This window comes from Adiantum capillus-veneris, chromosome 24 (genome assembly GCF_014529385.1).
Source record: "Adiantum capillus-veneris isolate H3 chromosome 24, ASM1452938v2, whole genome shotgun sequence".
NCBI classification, from domain to species: Eukaryota; Viridiplantae; Streptophyta; class Polypodiopsida; order Polypodiales; family Pteridaceae; genus Adiantum; species Adiantum capillus-veneris.
Window position 1 is genome coordinate 99,245,920 of NC_140954.1, and position 19,133 is coordinate 99,265,052.

At 46.3% G+C, this 19,133-nt stretch overlaps 1 protein-coding gene across 2 annotated transcripts in view; it reads right to left on the reverse strand.

The window, feature by feature from the left end:
• Nucleotides 1–19,133, reverse strand: part of LOC147426846 (putative cyclic nucleotide-gated ion channel 20, chloroplastic) — a 114,931-nt gene that overhangs the window by 56,492 nt on the left and 39,306 nt on the right. For both annotated transcript variants that reach the window (XM_086498511.1, XM_086498510.1), the window contains 2 exons: nucleotides 12,751–12,849; nucleotides 11,342–11,479 (listed from right to left, as the gene is read on the reverse strand). In XM_086498511.1, the coding sequence (XP_086354637.1) occupies nucleotides 11,342–11,479; nucleotides 12,751–12,849 (237 nt within the window). The remainder of the gene's footprint in view (nucleotides 1–11,341; nucleotides 11,480–12,750; nucleotides 12,850–19,133) is intronic.

The following is a 19,133-nucleotide window of genomic DNA, read 5'->3' on the forward strand; positions in this document are numbered from 1 at the left end:
ATCCATGTCACATTTTGCATGGCGCATTGTCTCAATAACCTCCTCAAGGACATAGGGAACTTGTCATGGATTTCACCCACCATTGGTGACGCCTCTCGAATTGTCTCCTTTGTGCTCAACCATCAAAAAGTGCGCCATGAATTCTCAAAGAGGAGCCACTTGTCCTTGCTCAAATATTCAGAGACAAGATTTGCATTCAATTTGCTTATGCTAGGCCGCTTGTCTACATGTGGCGGAGCCTTTAGGGGCCACTTTCTCAGTTATGAGTTCCACGCCATGCCGGAGTCTACATCAACAGTAGGATTGAAATGCCGAGAATGGGCCGACAACGCTGCTTGGTGGGAGGAGGTGAAGACTCTTGACGCCATGGTCAAGCCTATTCTACACCTACTTCGAGTGGTGGATGGCTTGCAGCCATGCATTGGCAAAGTCTACGAAGCCATGGATCGGATGACAGAGGCACTTGAGAAGCTTGTGCCTGACCCTCTTTAGTATGCAGAGATTCATGGCTTGTGTGAGTCGAGGTGGAATGGATACTACTCTCTACTTCATGCGGCAGCTTATGTGCTTGACCCTGAGTTTCAAGGAAGGCGTCAAGAGACCGACAAGGAGGTGAGCAAAGGATGGCGGCTTGCATTGGAGCGCCTTGAGCCTAGCAGTGACATTAGGCGTAAGATTAGAGACGAGCTACTCAACTACAGGCAAAAGAAGGGCTCCTATGGATGTGTAGATGCACAGCTTGATCGCAACAAGATTGACTCGGTTTTGTGGTGGGAGGACTATGGAGGAGATGGCCCACATTTGCAGCGCTTGGCTGTTCGTGTCCTTAGCCAAGAATGTACCACTAGTTGCTTGGAGCAACTATGGAGTGTGTACAGCCACATTGCCTCTAAGAAGAGGAATCGCCTTGGGGTTCAGAGGGCCAATGATTTGGTGTTTGTGAGCGTTAACTTGCGCATGCTTGCCAAGAGCGTCACACGCAAGGCAGATCCTTTCACTGAGTGGGAGATGGCACAAGAGAATCCATCTATGGCCGATACTCTTTTGGAGGAGCTAGAGGAGGATTTCGAGCCTCAATGCGAGCCTCCCGAGCCCTCATACGTCGCTGACGACCTCAACTACGACGACGATATGGAGATTCAGCAGGCGAGCACTTCTTGAGTTTGATGATCATTGATCACTCGACTCTCGAGTCTACGACTCTACCTACTACATAGCCCTTTGTACTTTTTGTTATCCTTGAGGCCTCAGGCTTGTCCTTAGTCCTTTAGGCTTTTTGACTCTTGAGCCCTTGTGGCATGCACTTCTCATTTTGTATCCATCGATCATCGATGTTTTATTAGCACATTTCAGCCTATACGACTCGTGTTCTTTGGTCTATTTAGTGTAAATTTATGGTCAAAGTGATGCTCTATGTGTGTGGCATGTGTGTAGGTCAAAAAATGCCAAAAAAACTCTTTTTTTTTTGCCGTTCCGACCCCCGTCCCCGTTTCCTGACTTTTGCCGTCCCGTCCCCATTCCCGACCCCGACCCGCCGTCCCATGTAACTATGGGTCGCACACAGAGCTACAGCAATTGGGAGCTGGCTAGTGCATAGTGGTCTCTCGGCCGCATGTGCAGCTTGTGACCATCTTGTGGAGAGTCAGTGTCACTGTCTTTGGGACTGTCCTTTGGCACAGGAGGTGTGGCTTCGAGTTCTTTGACTGATGCCTGCTCTTTCCACGGCTCGAAAGTACACTTGGAGAGCAGCGGCTTGGTCCACCCTCACGGGCCCGGCACTTCAGTTTGAGCTATCTTCCACCAGCAGGATGATAGTGATGCAGGAGGGGCGACCTACACTCCAATCTGCCACAGAGCTTACTCCACAGGAGTGGTGCAGTGAGAGAGAGGAGTGTTGGGAGCTCATCAGTGGCCTGACACTCTGGTTCATCTGGCAGGCCCGTTGCTTCCGCATCTTTGAGGCTCGCCCTGTGCCACCAGCAGAGACTGTTCGCGATCTTTGGCTAGATCTGATCTACACTCTCAGAGGACAGCTCGAGAGACTACAGGGCAGCTCCGACCACATGCGGGAGCACAGAGAGGCTTTCCTTCGACTATGGCGTCCTAGGCCTTTCTACACCATGGTCCAAGGTGTACTCCGATGGCACTACCGACCACCTGTGTGGCTTTTCCCCATTGTACATATGCTGGTTTTTTCATTGGGAGAGTCTCCCCATCATGGTTGTTGTAGCCCTCTCTTGAAGAGGTGGTTGTAGCCCTATGGGCAGTTTCATTAACTAATAGAAGGATCTTTTTCTCCAAAAAAAAAAAAAAAACAACCTTATCATCCAATTTTTTGTGGTGCATTTGTGGGACCAAAGCATAAGCTAAACAACCAAAAACGTGCATGTGATCAATAGATGGCTTTTTATCATGCCATGCGTCATAAGGAGTCATAGACAACAAGGCTCTGGTAGGACACTTGTTAAGTATACAAGTAGCACAAGGCTATTGAAGGACTACTTTCAAGCTTCGCTTCTTCACGTCAATTTTAAGATTGTGAATGTCTCCCCTCTCGGGAGAGGCTTCTTCAGGATGCAGTTCGAGTCTGAAAGTCAAGCCATGGAGGTCTTAGCACAGGGCCGTGTGGACTTTCATTTTGCCATAGGCTTTCTTGCCAGATGGACACAAGGAATGGATCTAAATGGACTTGTAGGTGAAACTTCAGTTACAACTAGATTCCTAGGACTTCTTCCAGAATTTGCTCCGCATGTTAATGAAATTGGGAGATGTATGGGTTTTGTGGTTGGAGATGTTGTGATTCCTAATGATGAGGATCGCACAATCTCCATAAGGATAGTGCTCTTCCCATCCTTGGCGAAGAACCCTCCGCAATTTATTTCGTGCCCGACCATTCATGGGAGAGAAATTTTACAGAGGGTTTTCTTCATTGGTCTTCCTGGTCACTACTTTGTTTGTGGCAGAAAAGGCCATGTTGCTGCAGATTGTACTCGACGCAGGATTTCTCATGATCAAAGGCAGCAAGCTTCAAAACAAGAGGCACTTCATGCGAATGGGGGATTGGAAGATCATTTGGTAAGGAGAAGAAGTGAAGCAGAGAAAGCTAGGAGGAAGGAAGGGAAGAAAAGAAGACGACGAGCTAGGAGGACAGAGGCTACAAAGCTTGTGTATAGAAGAAGAGAAAATGTTTCTCCTCTCTCCTTGGATACTACTTCTTCACCAGCTCTTCATGATCCGCAAGTTGATTCTCAGGGCAGTGATTTGGATATCAGCAGCAGTTCTGAAGGCATAAATTCAGCTTATGAGCGGCATTTTCCTTCTTTGGTAGAAAGTGCTAAGAAGTCTGCTAAGTCTTTGAAGACGACTACGAGATCTTCAACACTTAACCCCCATATCTAGCCTTGATTTGAGGCAATCTTGTATCTTAGGTTGCCCTAGGATTTTATCTTTTGGGGATACCATTTATGGTGTTCTCTCTCTATTATTCTAATGTAACTCTACCGTGGGGTCTGTGTAAGGTGCGCGGAATGAATGTTTGAACTTTACTCAAGATGAGTGCTCCGAACTGTGCTCAAGGTTCCTTTTTGTTCTTATGGAAGGGAGAGCCTTCCGTTCTTAATGAGAGAGTAATGAGCACAAACAAGTGAATGGACACTGTGAGTGAAAGTGCATGAGACTGAGAGATAGAGAGAGAAGAGAATGCGACACTAGAGACGTAAAACCCTCCTCCGAAGGCCCCACTCTCGTCGGCGAGAGTGGTCTACTATTGATTGCACAAATCTCTACAATGCTTGGACTTGCCAACGATGTCGACGACAATGAGGACGATGACGAGACGGGCTGAAATCTGAAAACTCTAATGGCTGAAATTTGCAAATCTGTATCTGCTGAATTCTGACTCTATGTCGGTGACGATGTCGATGGCCACGATGCAACGACGATGCGCTGAAAACGCAGATGCTGAAATCTGCGTTTTCCGGGCTGAAACTGTAAACCTTGCAGAAACTGACCGTGCGGCGAGGAACTGCTGCGGGAAGGTGAGATCTGCGAGGTTCGGGACTTGATCTGCAGTGTCTAAGGGCTGAAAACTGAAAACGCTGAGGTTTCTTGATGCAAATCGTTGGGTGATGATGCAGATGCAAAAACGCTAGGGCTGAAAATCTGCAAATCTGTCGCCGATTGTTCTCCAAATGCAAAACGCTAGGCTGATCTACTGTGTCGTGATGGCGCCGGGGCTGATCTGCTGTGCACAAAACGCCAGGGCTGATCTGATCCAAAAACGCTAGCTTTATGTTGTGAAGCAAAAACGCTAGGGCTTGGGGTTCTGTTGAGAAGTTGCCTGTTGAGCGAGTGCTCCTGCTGCCTCTTCTACCAATTAGTGCTAGTCTAGGATTGCTTATATACAAACTTACTCAATTTACCCTACCTTCTTTCCAACAAAAGTCACTTAAAAATAATAAGTGAAAAATGTCAAAAATAGGGAAAATAGGCTAAATGCACTGGAAAATTTCCCTGAAGGATTCTGATGGATTCTGATGGGAATGCTTATGTTGTGTGCAACCAGAGGATATGCATCTACACTAAGTATCTGGGCATGCATGGTCTGCGAACAGACTCACAAAAGTGTCAGATCACTTCTAATCTAGACTGACAAGACTGCCTGAACCCTTGTCGTATTGTAGCTTGTCCATGGACACATAGGGTTGAATGTGTCACGTGACATCCCCTCCTTTTAAAAGTGAGGTACTGATACCGAACTATATGGCGTCGAGGGAGATTGCCAATAGCATCCGGAATCCTGGAAGGAACTCTTCGCCGGCCCACTCGGATGTGTGGGTCGTACGGTACTTGAACTTCATAAAGGTCTGCAATGCTTGCTTCTTTGGGCCGCGTCGAAAGCAACACAAAGTCTTTTGTGGCTCCTTCAATGCTTCAACTTCGTCTAGAGTCATGCTTCTTTCTTCTTCAAGAATCTCCATGGCTGAAAATTCCTGAAACCATTTCCAACACAAAAACATGAACATTCCTATTCCATGTAAAGTGATTGGAAAAAATCATGTCGTCCTAATAGACTGTGCATACAATGTAGATGAACAAAGAGACGGAGTGCCAAACCGTTCACCACACACACGCAAACAATGAGATCGAATCTTTCTCTTATGATGTAGAGCAATCAACTGTGGCAATTCACAATGGAAATGCCCATGCTTGGTGCTCATACTTTCATGTGCTCTTTCTATAACTGTGTCATGCCAAGGAAGAGACATGAAATGTGACTTCCTTGAATGCATACTTTCCATGAACAATCCGCATACATTCGTGCTCATTCATGAGTGAAACGTGCTCAACGTACAATATGTCATGCCTAGGAAAAGGGATCACATACAGACGCTTACAGGAAACAATCACAAATGAAACACTCGAACAATGCATGCATATCAATCAAGCGAACACATAATACTTCCTGTGAGGGTTCTTTGGACCTATGCTCGAGAGCCAAGATCGGTTCTTCATGACTGATCGAATCTGCAATGAGGTTAGCTTCACTAGAGAAAGTATCCATCATCCTTGTGAACAATCACATCATCTTCATGCAACTCATCATGCTTGTGAGAAATCACATCTTGATCATGCAAATCATCATGCTTGTGAGAAATCACATCTTGATCATCATGCAAATCATCATGCTTGTCATTGTCATGCAATTCTTCATGCAAATCATCATGCTCATCATTATCATTCAATTCATCATGCTTATCATTGTCATTCAAATCATCATGCAAATCCTTTGTGTCATGCTTTGGAGAAGAAGAGACTGAGAGAGTCTCCTTTCCCCAAATCTCTTGCATTTGTGCCTGAACTTCAGAAAAGAGTCACCAGAACTCTTGCTCACACTCTATGGCTGCCTTTCTTTCTGCTTTTCTTTCTACGTGTCTGCGATCCATTTCTGCTTTTCTTTCTGCGTTTCTTGCCTCGTGTTCTAACTTCCTTTTCATAAACATCTGCTCCAACTCCTCCGTAGGAGTTAGTGCAATCCTTAGCGTAAATGGGGAAGGGGGAAGGTCGGAAAAACCTCCTGGTGGAGAAAATTCTTCTTCGCCTCTCTCATGCTCATCACCTCCAAGCGAAGTATCCATTCCGCTTCGAGTGCTGACGATCCACTGAAGTCTTGGGTTCTTCTAGGTTCTTCTGGGTTCTTGTGGTCTTGGGTCTTAAGTTCACGAGGAACTTGGGTTCTTGAGGGTCTTGGGTTCTTGGGGTCTTGAGGGTCTTGGTGTTCTTAAGTTCTTGAGGTTTTCTTTCGCTTGCAATCTGTGTTTAAGAAGGATCTTCTCTTCACCCGAGTTCTGCTCTTTTCCGCGGGCGCACCCCTTGGCGGCCTTGCCCTCACACCAAGGTTTCTTTTTCGCACCTCACGTCGATTGGCCGGCCGCTAAGTGCACAATCCGCCCTCAATGAATGAAAAGAGGCACAAGGGGAGGCTGGACAAGCCCTTCTTTTTTGGGATTTTTGTCACTCTTCAAAAACAGGATTAGGAATCGACACGTCCAAGTGAACTTGGGTTACGTGCGACCACAACAAGCAAAATAAAATTCTTGTGTTCTTTCCTTGAGTGATACAGAACACTGCCAAAGCTCTGATACCAATGTAAGGTGCAGCGGAATGAATGTTTGAACTTTACTCAAGATGAGTGCTCCGAACTGTGCTCAAGGTTCCTTTTTGTTCTTATAGAAGGGAGAGTCTTCCGTTATTAATGAGAGAGTGCAGTGAGCACAAACAAGTGAATGGACACTGTGCGTGAAAGTGCATGAGACTGAGAGATAGAGAGAGAAGAGAATACGACACCAGAGACGTTGTAAAACCCTCCTTCGAAGGCCCCACTCTCGTCAGCGAGAGTGGTCTCCTATTGATTGCACAAATCTCTACAATGCTTGGACTTGCCAACAATGTCGATGACGATGAGGACGATGACGAGATGAGTTGAAATCTGAAAACTCTAAGGGTTGAAATCTGCAAATCTTTATCTGCTGAATTCTGACTCTATGTCGATGACGATGTCGATGGCGACGACGACGCGCTGAAAACGCAGATGCTGAAATCTGCATTTTCCGGGCTGAAACTATAAACCTTGCGGAAACTGACCGTGCGGCGAGGAACTGCTGCGGGAAGGTGAGATCTGCGAGGTTCGGGACTTGATCTGCGGTGTCTAAGGGCTGAAAACTGAAAACGCTGAGATTTCTTGATGTTCCGTCGTGGTGAATCTGCAAAATGCTGGATAATGATGCAGATGCAAAACGCTAGGGCTGAAAATCTGCAAATCTGTCGCCATTTGTTCTGCAAATGCAAAATGCTAGGCGGATCTACTGTGTCGTGATGGCGCCGGGGCTGATCTGCTTTGCACAGAACGCCAGAACTGATCTGATCCAAAAACGCTAGCTTTATATTGTGAAGCAAAAACGCTAGGGCTTGGGGTTCTGCTGAGAAGTTGCCTATTGAGCGAGTGCTCCTGCTGACTCTTCTGCCAATTAGTGCTAGTCTAGGTTTGCTTATATACAAACTTACTCAATTTGCCCTACCTACTTTCCAACAAAAGTCACTTAAAAATAATAAGTGAAAAATGTCAAAAATAGGGAAAATAGGCTAAAATGCACTGGAAAATTCCCCTGAAGGATTCTGATGGAAATGCTTATGATCATGCTGTGTGCAACCAGAGGATATGCATCTACACTAAGTATCTGGGCATGCACAGCCTACGAACAGACTCACAACTTCTAATCTAGACTGACTCGACTGACTGAACCCTTGTCATGTTGTAGCTTGTCCACGGACACATAGGGTTGGATGTGTCACGTGACAGTCTGTGCCCTTGAGGTGATTTTAATAGAAAGATTCTCTTTTGGAAAAAAAAAAGTACACAAGTAGCACCCATCATAGCCTCAAGCAAAAACGAATGTGGCAAAGCTTGACTCATGAGCATACATCGTGCCATCTCCGTAAGCGACCTATTTTTCTTTTAGCAACACCATTTTGTTGAGGTGTATACGGCATTGTACATTGGTGTTTTATCCCATGATTAGCCAGAATGCATTAAACTCATGAGACATATAACCCCCCCCCGATCTGAATGGAGGGTGCCCATAGTATATTTAGAGATATTTTCAGCCATAGCCAAAAATTGCTTGAAGCAAATGAACACTTCGGACTTAGCTTTAAGCGGACACACCCATGCATGCCTAGAGTAATCATCGATGAAAGTCATACAATAGAGGTAATTGCCCAAGGATGGAGTTTGCATAGGCCCACAAACATCATTATGCACTTTTACAGTGCTATTTTCCATTGCAAGTGCTCGTAGCTCTTCATCTTGCTTGTTAACAATCTCTTCTCCTTCAACCTCACTTGAATGGTGTGGTGTTGTCTCCGACGAGTCTTTTGGGCCATATGCACACCAGAACCTAAAATCACACACAAAAAAATGCATTAAATTTGCACATCAAAATCGCAACCAAATTGGGATTAAAACAATAGAGAAGTAAATCAAACTCACACTAAATTCTCTCTATCCAAGTGTCGCATGTGATGAGCTTGAGTTGTGAAAGCGTACGTCAATGGTGTGTGTATTTCTTGAAGGTCGTTTGCAACCTACATGTAACCCTTATTGAACCATCCTTTGGAAACTTCAAACGCTATATCTTTACCCAAAATATATCCTTCACAAACATGCTTAAAAGGTACTTCAAGAGGCGGCAAAGAAGCAACCATATCAAATTTCTGTACATGCAGCAAATTGGCAAAATTCAGATGCCCAAAACATGCATCTGCCAAAATTTTGCATCTGAAACAGCCTTTGAATCCACAACTATATTTGTAAAATTCTGCCCACAATTCTCATACAAAGTGAGCTTATACAGACCACGACACAAAATGCCAGATGCAACTATTTCATCACCAAAACTGAGAACATCAATTGTACATCTGTCATCCACAAATTTAACAACAAGAGCAAGTCTTGCAAGTGCAAATACAGACGAAAGGTTCTTTTTTATCCCTGGTATATAAAGTGCGACAACAAGTGTGAAAGAACAGTTGTTCGCAACACTTAGCACAATCTTTTCAACTCCCTTGACCGGATAAGAGGCATTGTTGGCACAAGTGACTGTATTGAGATGAGGACAGACTCGAGAGAGGTAAACAGGTCACTATGTGAAGTAATGTGCTTTGTAGCACCACTATCAAAGTACCGCACATGTGAATCTGCAGCAATTGACATACAGGCATCTTGGATAAAAGGATCACAAGTACACTGCATTAAATGCCCACTCTGCATCTACATCAACATCACAATCTCCTTTCCCAGAAGATTCTACAACAGTAGCACTCGTAGTGGAGCCAGCCTCTTTCTTCTTGGCCTCTTTTGCCTTCAACTTAGGAAATGCTTTATCAAGTGATCATTAGCCTTGCAAATTGGCAACATATCTTCTTCATTAGCCTTGCAAATTGGCAACATATCTTCTTCTTGTCCTTTTCACCAGAATTCCCAGACGAGGTGCTAGTAGCAAAAGCATTAGGAACATGTGATTTACCATTTACTAAAGAACCATAAGAAGTACCTTTTCTTTGAGCAACAACAAAAACCTGTTCAATTGCACGCTGTTTAGCCCTGTTCTTTCTTGAAAGTGACTCTTGCAACAACAATGTGCATAATGCATCAAACTTGACAGCTTGAGGGGTTCCTTGGGTCAAAGGTCTCCAAGTACTAGCAAAAGTCTGGTAAGAATCTGGCAATGTATCGAGAACAATCTGCATAAGTGAACTGTCAAAAATGACTTCGCCTGTTGAAAACATAGTTACCTGGAACGGGAACAGGAAACGGGAACGGAATGGGACGGGAACGGGGAGGAGAAGGGGGGAAACGGGAACAGGGCCGGAGCGGTCAACTTAAGTAATGCTTGAATTACCTCCATTCAGCTTAGTCCCAAATCAACTCCTAAACAACCCCAAAAATGCCCCCAAACTTGTCCTCAAATTGCCCCAAATATGTCCGCCAAACAGCCCCAAGTCTGCCCCCAAATGCCTAGTTTTGCTTGTCTCGCCTTGCGTTCCGCCATTCTACGTCATGTTCCGTCCCGTCCCCCGCATTTCGGAACGTTTGGGCTGCATTCTGCCCATTCCCTCTTACACTGGCTGAAATGAGTTGCTCATTAATATCCTTGATACCAGCAAGAAAGGTGTCCATGTCATCTTCCTCTTGCATAATCTTCGACTCCAGCTCTTTATGCAGCAATGCAATTTTAGCCTCATTGCGACTTGCATAAAAATCAGCCAGAGTATCCCAAGCCTATTTTGCTGATTTTGTGAGCAAATGTGAGCAATAATACTGCACTTCACAGATAATGCAATCAATGCATGAGTCTGTGCATCTCTAACATCCCAACGAGCCTACTCAGCCGTAGGCAAAACAACTCTAGAAGCAACAGACCTATCAAAACTGCACCATCCTCAACAGAGTCTGTATCCTCACAAGGCGGACATACATCAATGCCATTCCAAACGCCCTTTGACACAAGAACATGTGTCATCACGTAAGCTCACATTGAGTAGTTATCCCCATCCAGTTTATGCTGAGCAGCGAACATCTTGAAGACATCCTATTGTTGTCAGCCATGGCGAGTGACTGCACCTGATGTAAAGATTTCCCGGAAAGAGGAAAACGAAGCAGGACTAACACCTGCTATATAGCACAACCCAAAGAGGACAGTAAGGGACCTGTTATGCAAAAAGTTGCACTGATAGAAATTTTGCACAAAAAGACGAAATTATCTGCGCAGAACTGCTTGTAGTGGAAATAGAGGCCGAAATGAGCCCCAAAAAAAATTCCAAGCTTTAAGTATTAATCAACCTGCTAATGCTCACCAAAGCTCACCCAAATCGGAGAAAATGAGCAGACGGGTGTTAGCGACTATGCCCATGAGGACGCAACTTGCTCTAATACCAATTGTTGGAATTGGGGTTGCAGGGAGACACACAGCTTGGAGAAGATGAAGAAGCTCAAGGCACACAACAAAGAGTGTATTGCTTAGTGACAATAGAAAGATAAGCTAGCCCTAGAATGATGGGCGTATATACAATGCACGGACGAAAAAACCTCCTAGTGAGGGAAAAAATTCCCCAGCAGTCCTAAGTGTATTCACACACATCATTACCACATATATGGTAACAGTTACTAGTTAAATGCGCACAATAACACAAAAGCTACCATTTTACAGCCTCAAGGTTGATATGGTGTGAACCTGTCTTATCTTGTATACTTCCATACTTTGGGCAGAAGAACAAAACATACCTGAGGTAAGGGCAAGACAGCAATGAAGTCGATCAAGAACCAGCCCCGCAAGTATCTATATGCAACCTCCTTTGGATCATCAATCAACTCATTCAATCCTGATGTATTTGACGTTGGAGCAATGAGAGCAAGTTTGAACTAAAAAAAAGGCACCAGAATCTGTTCGTTAGAATAATCTAGCCATTACCTAAGAAGAAACAACAACTGACAGATGAAATGCAGGAGCGTGTCAAATAACCATCTGATGCAGCCTCAAGTTCACAACGCACATTTCATCATGTTTTCACATACTGCCGTTAACTATTTCCTTTCGAACCAAGGAGAAGTTGAGCAAATATCAGTTCCGGGAGAGACATGAGGTAATTAAACATAGCAAACTCTTTGTGATTGGTATTTTATTCATTTAGATAGAAAGAATGATTATACTAACGTCTCCTAAAGGCCAAATTTTTATATATTTTTAACAGGAAAATCTTCTATTAGATAAAACATCTCAAGGGTAAAGCCTCAAGATAAATGTACAAAGCATGGTGATCCCAATAATCTCCATAAATATACAATGAATGACTTAGACTATTCCTTGGTTTTCAAAAAGAGTCTCTTAGATCTCCTAGAATATACATTCTTCTGTGATCCAAGAGAGGCAAAATTCTCCTCATACTGTGTCATAGGCTCAGCAAGAGAATCTCATCATCCCTTGTGTGTATCCTTACGCTAGAGTCGCTGCATTCAATTAGGTCCCACTCTCGAAGTGTCTTCATGGACAAAATATGAAATCACAAACCATCTGCAACTATTCAGATGTCAAGCACCTGACCTCAGAAAGTCTCAAAAATCTTACACTGGCTTAGACTCATTTCCACATTCAGTTCATTCCGTCCAGGGCAGCACAAAATTTCATTGCTTCAAAACAAAGGATATTGACCGAACATATATGTAATCACTTATCATTCCAGCTACATAATCATCCCTCTGAAGCAGGATGCTAAATATAATCCAGGGAGCAGGAGCTTATTCTACACTAGTGGTCTCAACCGCTCCTGGAGAGAATGTTGAAGTGCAGGCGTCTAGACTACTGCTCACTACGAAACAATTTCTGGAGCTAGATAGGTCCGGTCTTTCTCCAGCGATGACCATGGTTATTACAAAATCACTCCTACTTCTCTATTTCCGGCATACTACCTAATCCCTCAATACGATGCATTAAAAGCCTACTGCCTTAATCTTTCTGAAAGTTTCTCCTCTGACAAACTCAAATTGCAGAAAAGAACTGGCATAATGCACGCACTCAGCACGATCATGGTTTAAGTGTTTGTTTCCAAGTTCTCCATTCTTGCCAGACAAAATATGCACCTAAATGCTGAACTGTCCAAAATCTTCACAAATATACTGTATAGCTGAAAAGTTACCTGAAGAAGCATGTGTAGGAAGTAAATAAAATCAGTTATACTTCTCAGCACGGTCACAACTTTTGCAAATGTTGTACTAAAGGAGATACAATAGAAGTCCTGAAAAATCACAAAAAGACCATAAGAAGAATGTAAATCATGCATTATCCACCTTGAAAATGGGTAGCTCTCTAAAGGCTTTACTTAAGAACAATTTGACACTTGTAAAATCTCAACAATCTGGGATGACGTAACTTGAGGAAGCTTGTTGCTGCTCCCGCTAGCCCTGCGCACGCTCCCCCTCGCCCTGTACCTGCCCCCGCCTTCGCCATCGCTCTCTCCTCCCCCCCTCCTCCCTCACGCTGCGCACTGCCCCAGCCTGCGCGCCAGCTCACGCTGCGCCATGCGCTGCCCAGCCTGCACGCTGTCCACCTGTGCGCTGTCCCGATTCCTTCCAGCCCGCCCCCTCCCCCTCCCTTGCTTGTGAGTTGTTCTCAGCACACCAGCATTCACGCCAGCACCTCTGCCTTTCGCCTTTGCCCCCCTTCTTTATCAGCAGCAGACACAGAATGGCGGCCCCTGCTCCACCTCAAAGGGACTCTACAGAAGCCCCCTTGCCCGACTTCGGGCGGAGCCGACCCTTCGACCTGCTCTTTCGCCATAAGAGCAAGCGAGCTTGATGGCCGAGGTGGAACACTTGCAAGCCACCTCGGTTATCTACAAGATCATTGGTACTCCACCCAGCCGTGGCGAGGTTCGAGATTTGCTTCACGCCCAACTCCTTTCCGATGTAGATTCTCGAGATAGAATATTACCAGATAGAGTTTGAGTCTCCAGAGATGACGGCCAAGGTGATATCAATGAGCCCGCTCGGCCTCCGAGCAGCTCGAGCTTACTTCAGACGATGGAATCGTGGTTTCGACCCGACTACAGATGTGCTTGAGGAGGAGGCCCACTTGCCTATTTTGGTTTGCTTCCCAGGCCTAAGGAGGGAGTACCTCCCTTTACTTCCCAAGATTGGTTCCATGTTCAGGACGGTTCTGGAGGCACCGCACACTACAGCTTCAGTTGTGGCCAAGGCCGCAGGTTTGCCTATTGTGTGGGTTCTTGTTCGAGAGACACACTCCCTCTCGAAGGTGATACTGTTGCCTCGGCAGAGTGGCGGTTGGATCAGAAAGAGTGGAATATTCGGGTCTCTCGAACCAGTTGTAGCGCGGATAATGTGTCGTGCTCTCTACAATGTGGGTGCCCCTCAGTGCAATGTGCGTGACAATCTCACTCAACAAATGGAAACTCTCTCAAACAAATGAAACACCGAAACAATGGATAACAACAGAGACACAGCAGTGGACCAGAACATATGGACTCGACTAGCTCACGGAACCATGTACAGACTCAGGCGTGGCAGCACACTCAGCTCCAGCCCAGGACTCACAGGTACAAATGGGGTGTCGAGGCTCAGATGTGCAGGGATGGTGAAGCAGTGCTCTGTGTGAGACTCTCTCTAGACGACTAAGTGCAAGATAAGATAGAACTGCCCCCAAAACGACTACTGATATGTACAACCATAAGAGCCACCAACGGCCCATAAATGTCCAGCCAGCTAAGTCTATCTCCAAACTGAGTGGTGGCGGTGACCTGGCCACGATGCCACCAGACCACCATAGGTACCCTGCCACGTGGCACTCCCAGCCCAAAGGGTCCGTCCAATGTGAACCAGACCAACTGTAGCTAACTGTCCAACTGCCTGTCCTGTGAAGTGACACTGTAGCAGGCTACAGGTTGCCCGCCACAAGACTGGTCACCGTCTCGGTGAGCCAAAACTGAATGAAACTGCAAAAGTAACTATATGTACAATGAAAGATGAGGTAAGTTCACAGTCCTGTCACCCAAGGGAAAGTGTCGTCCCCACTACTGCTCCAGAAGTATCCGGATCGGGAGGAGCCATCAGATCAATAGTGTAACTATGCGGTTGCTGTACTGTGCTTTGCATAACCTGGTTTCCTGTGGTTGTAGCAGCCATCTGCTGCACAGCGGATGGGAGCACCTGCCCTGAAGTGAACTCCGGACGCCTAGTAACGCAACCATGGCGGTGTGCACCAGCAACACCGTCACAGCAAGGAACACTCTGGCTCTGCATGTGTGGCATCTGGACCTGAGACCCCTGCTGAGTGAAGTACTGGACCTGGGGCTGTGGGTAGTGTCCCATGAACTGCTGAGAGGGCTGAGAGGGCTGAGAGGGACCTGCTGGCGCTGCAAAGGTAGCTGGATTCTGGACCTGTATCCCTTGCCTAGTCCATCCATATCCCACAGGAGCCTGGGTAGGCCTGTTATCATACATAAGCATTTCTTGAAATCCGTGCACCTGTGCTTTTAGGTCATCAATAATCCTCGACTTTATCTTCAATGCCTGCTGTAGTGCAAAAATCGTTGCATCTCGATCTGCGATGGCACTCTCGGCAACTCGCAGAGATCCCTCCATCGCTGCGTATGTGGCGGAGTGATGCTGGTGGGTTGCAGCTAGCTGCTCCGCGCCTAGCTCAATGGTGGCAATAGCAACTCTGGAGTCCTGAAGCAACTTCTCTAAAAGCTGAAACAGAGAAGTGGAGTCGGTCCTACCTGAAGATCCCTTAGATGGATGTGATGCTGGAGGACGCACATGTGGCGCTGCCGGCGAGCTAGAAGTAGGTGCAGTTGGTGGCACAGCCGGGGAGCTAGAAGTAGGGACACTTGGTGTAGTAGGTGCCTCGGAGATTGTTGTTGTAGGTGGAGCGAGTGATATGTTGACCGGTGTATGAGTGAAGATGGGAGAAGAAGGAAGAGGATCCTATAGGGGTGAAGTGACCATCCTGTCTTGAGGAGCGGCAGTAGACACTAGTGCCGGCACAGCAGAACCAGGTGTAGAAGTAGACGTATGACGCTGAAGATGTACCCTAGTCTGCTGGCTCTCAGAAACTGGCAAGGAGAGTAGAGACTTCACTGTATCCTTTATCACCTTCGCCTTGATCTTCTTTTTCTTGGTGACTGTGGGGTCAACCTGCATGCTCACGGTTTTCCTTTTCCCTTTCGAGGTTCCCTGTTCCTCATCCACTTCATGTATGTTAATAGGTATGTTTATGATCCATGGCAAGAGAGGTGCCGCAAAACATCTAAAAGTTAACTGCACAGACTGCACTTGGGCCCGAAATCTTTTAGCCCTAGACTGCAAAGAGCTGAAGAGAATTTGGTGGAATCCACATGGGATAGTGTGGATTAAACAGTATAGCCCGTCGCAGTGGGAGAATGTAGTGAGAATATCTGTTTGAACCTTGTCTTCTTTGGCATCCCGAGCCAGAAAGTAATACCTGAAGATTGTGAGAAGCCGTCTGTTTCGCTCATAATTTGGGTGATCCGAGCTCAATAGCTCTTGACATGCTTGAATTGTCGCATCCTTGGACAACAAAGAGAAAGTGCGAGTAGTAGACTTCACAGCTGGAAAGTTGGTCATACCCATGGCATGGCCAAGCCTTGTAGCTGTTAGCTTGTGACCCCGGACCTTTGGAAAGTTTTTCAACAATTGATGTATCAATTCTGTTGGAACAGTATCAGGTAAATTTGCATCAGCCAATGCTGTGAGGCCCAGAGTCCCTAGCTGAGCAGTCGAAAGTACCTCACTGAGAGATGGTTGAGGTTGCTGCATATGAAAATGTAACGAAAATGCTGTGCGATTTTTTGAAGAAGCAGGTCTCTTGATTTCATGAGTGATGATTTGCTGCTTTTCTCTTTTCTGAGCCACCTTTGAGTGCTCCTCCTGACCACTGGAAGCACCTGACTCGGAATTTACATCCGAATCATCAGATGCTGCTGAGTCTGCTTTGTAGCTCTCATCACTTGGATCACTGGAGGTAAAGTCATCTATGTCATGTCTGCTGCTGCTTGCAGATACTTCATCTGCTTGGCTCTCTGATTCTTCAACCAGAGCTTTCCTCCTCTTCAACTCTACCTTTTTCTTGCTACTTCCTTCTTGTTGTTTCTCCTGCTTGCTACCCCCTGCCATGGTGAGGTCGGATGAAAAACAGATGACAAACAAAGCCGCTGAGTAGCCAAGTGATGGAAAAGCAGTTGGATGCAGACCAAGTTAGATTTCCCTGCAAAATTTCCCAATCGGATGCAGACCAAGTTGGATTTCTTTTGCTAAATCGAATTTAGATTTCTTCTGCTAAATCGTTAGGCTGGGCGAGTAATTTAGGGTAGGGTAAATTCGAACCAGAGCAGGGTAGGGGTAGAGGGTAGGGGCGAAAGTGGGAGGTTAGGGGCGAGAGGGTGTGTGGTGAGAGGGTAGGGGCGAGAGGGGTGGTGGGAGAGGGTAGGGGCGAGAGGGGAGGATAGGGGCGAGAGGAGGTGTGGGAGAGGGTAGGGGCGAAAGGGGAGGATAGGGGCGAGAGGGGGTGTGGGAGAGGGTAGGGGGCGAGAGGTTAGGATAGGGGCGAGAGGGGAGGATAGGGGCGAGAGGGGTTGTGGGAGAGGGTAGGGGCGAGAGGTTAGGGTAGGGGCGAGAGGGGGTGTAGGAGAGGGTAGGGGGCGAGAGGTTAGGATAGAGGTTAGGATAGGGGCGAGAGGGGGTTTTAAGTGAGGGTACAGGGTAGGGGCGAGAGGGGTGTGGGAGAGGAGAGGGGCGAGCATCAAGGGGTAGGTAGGGCGAGGGTTTGAGAGACTGGTCGGTTAACGGCTTAGGAGTGTGAGCAAGTACAAAGTTCTAGCAGATACAAAGAGAGGGCAAATTTTGACTCCAAATAAAGAAGGGTATTAGTAGATTAAGGTCCTTGCAGCAAAACTGAAATTTTAATGGCACCAAAGGTTTTTGCTGCTATTGGAATCAAGAGGTCTTTGATATTCTTCCCAAAGACAGTAGTGCATTGGGAGTCTCATCAAATTCTTTATTACATCTTTTTCACTGTAAAAATCGCCATCTAAGCAGAGTCCCCAAGCAGATTCCACTTTTCAAACTGAACAAACCCACTCCTACGAGAAGCTTGACTGAAAGCTTAACTGGAAGGACCTTGATACTTAACCGCAAATAACACTGAGATAGAAACAATTAGAGGAGTGACTGAACTGTAGAAGTTCCCGATAATACCCAATTACCAGGACTTAGTGGAGAAAAGATATCTTAGAGGAAAGGCGGAAACTTACAGATAGCAGAACCCTAGACAATAACAGAACATCCATTCTGGTGGAAAGCTAGTGGAAAGTAGAGAGATGGGACATAGAACCTACAGATGGCGGAATAGTTGCAGACCCTTTACTCAGAGGAGTAATAGCACTTGATTCTGGAGCCATTTACCAATGGCAAAGAAACGCCATCCAAAGTGACTAACTGGACGGCCCCCTGTGGCAAAATCTCCTGTACTCTGAAGGGCCCTTGCCAAGCTGGAACCAGCTTCTTTGCTCTTTTCAAATATTTTGCCTGATAGAGCAGCACTAGTGTGCCTTGCGTTATTTTCGGCTTTCTGAGGTGGCGATCATGCCACGCTTTGCGACGAAGTTGCTCCGCTTGCAGAGCATGTGAAGCTAAGCGGCGGCTTTCCTCCAATAAGGTGAGACGAGATATAGAAGCACATTCCATACCCGAACTTGCACGCAGACTGCCCACTCTAGGGGATCCGGAGTTGAACTCAAAAGGAGCTATGGCTTCCAAACCGTAAGCCAGTTGAAAAGGCGTGTCATTAGTTGTTGCTTTGAAAGATGTGCGGTATGCCCAAAGGGTACCGTGCACAGCTTGAGCCCAAGATGCTGGATGGAGATGACATGCTTTCCGTAGTAGGGCGATCAGGACCTTGTTGGTGCTCTCGGCCTGCCCATTGGCTCTAGGGTAAAAAGAGCACGACTTGCGGTGAAAAATCTTGTAATTTTCCAGCAAAGTTGAGATCATGTCATTGACAAAATGACTACCCCTATCACTGGTGATCTCCAAGGGACAGCCAAATCTGCATAAAATATTTTCATATAAAAATTTGGCCACTGTATTGCCAGTGCAATCTACTGTCGCTAGTACCTCTGCCCACTTTGTTGCATAGTCTGTAGCCACTAGCAGATATTTGCGATTACCTGGTTGAGCCGGAGGATATATTGGTCCCACAAAGTCCAAACCCCATCTCTCAAAAGGTAGCCACGCCATCGAGACCTGCAAAGGACGGTCGGATTGCTTACTCGGCTTCGGCCCACATCGCTGGCACACATCACAAACCTTAGAATATGCTATTGCATCCTTAAAAATGTAGGGCCACCACAGACCACTCTGTAGAATCTTCTGGGCAGTGATGTGACCAGGATAATGGCCACCAGTGGGACCAGTGTGGGCATCCTCCAAAATATGCTCCACCTCATGAGGCGAGACACAACGCTTCAGCACACCATCTGGTCAC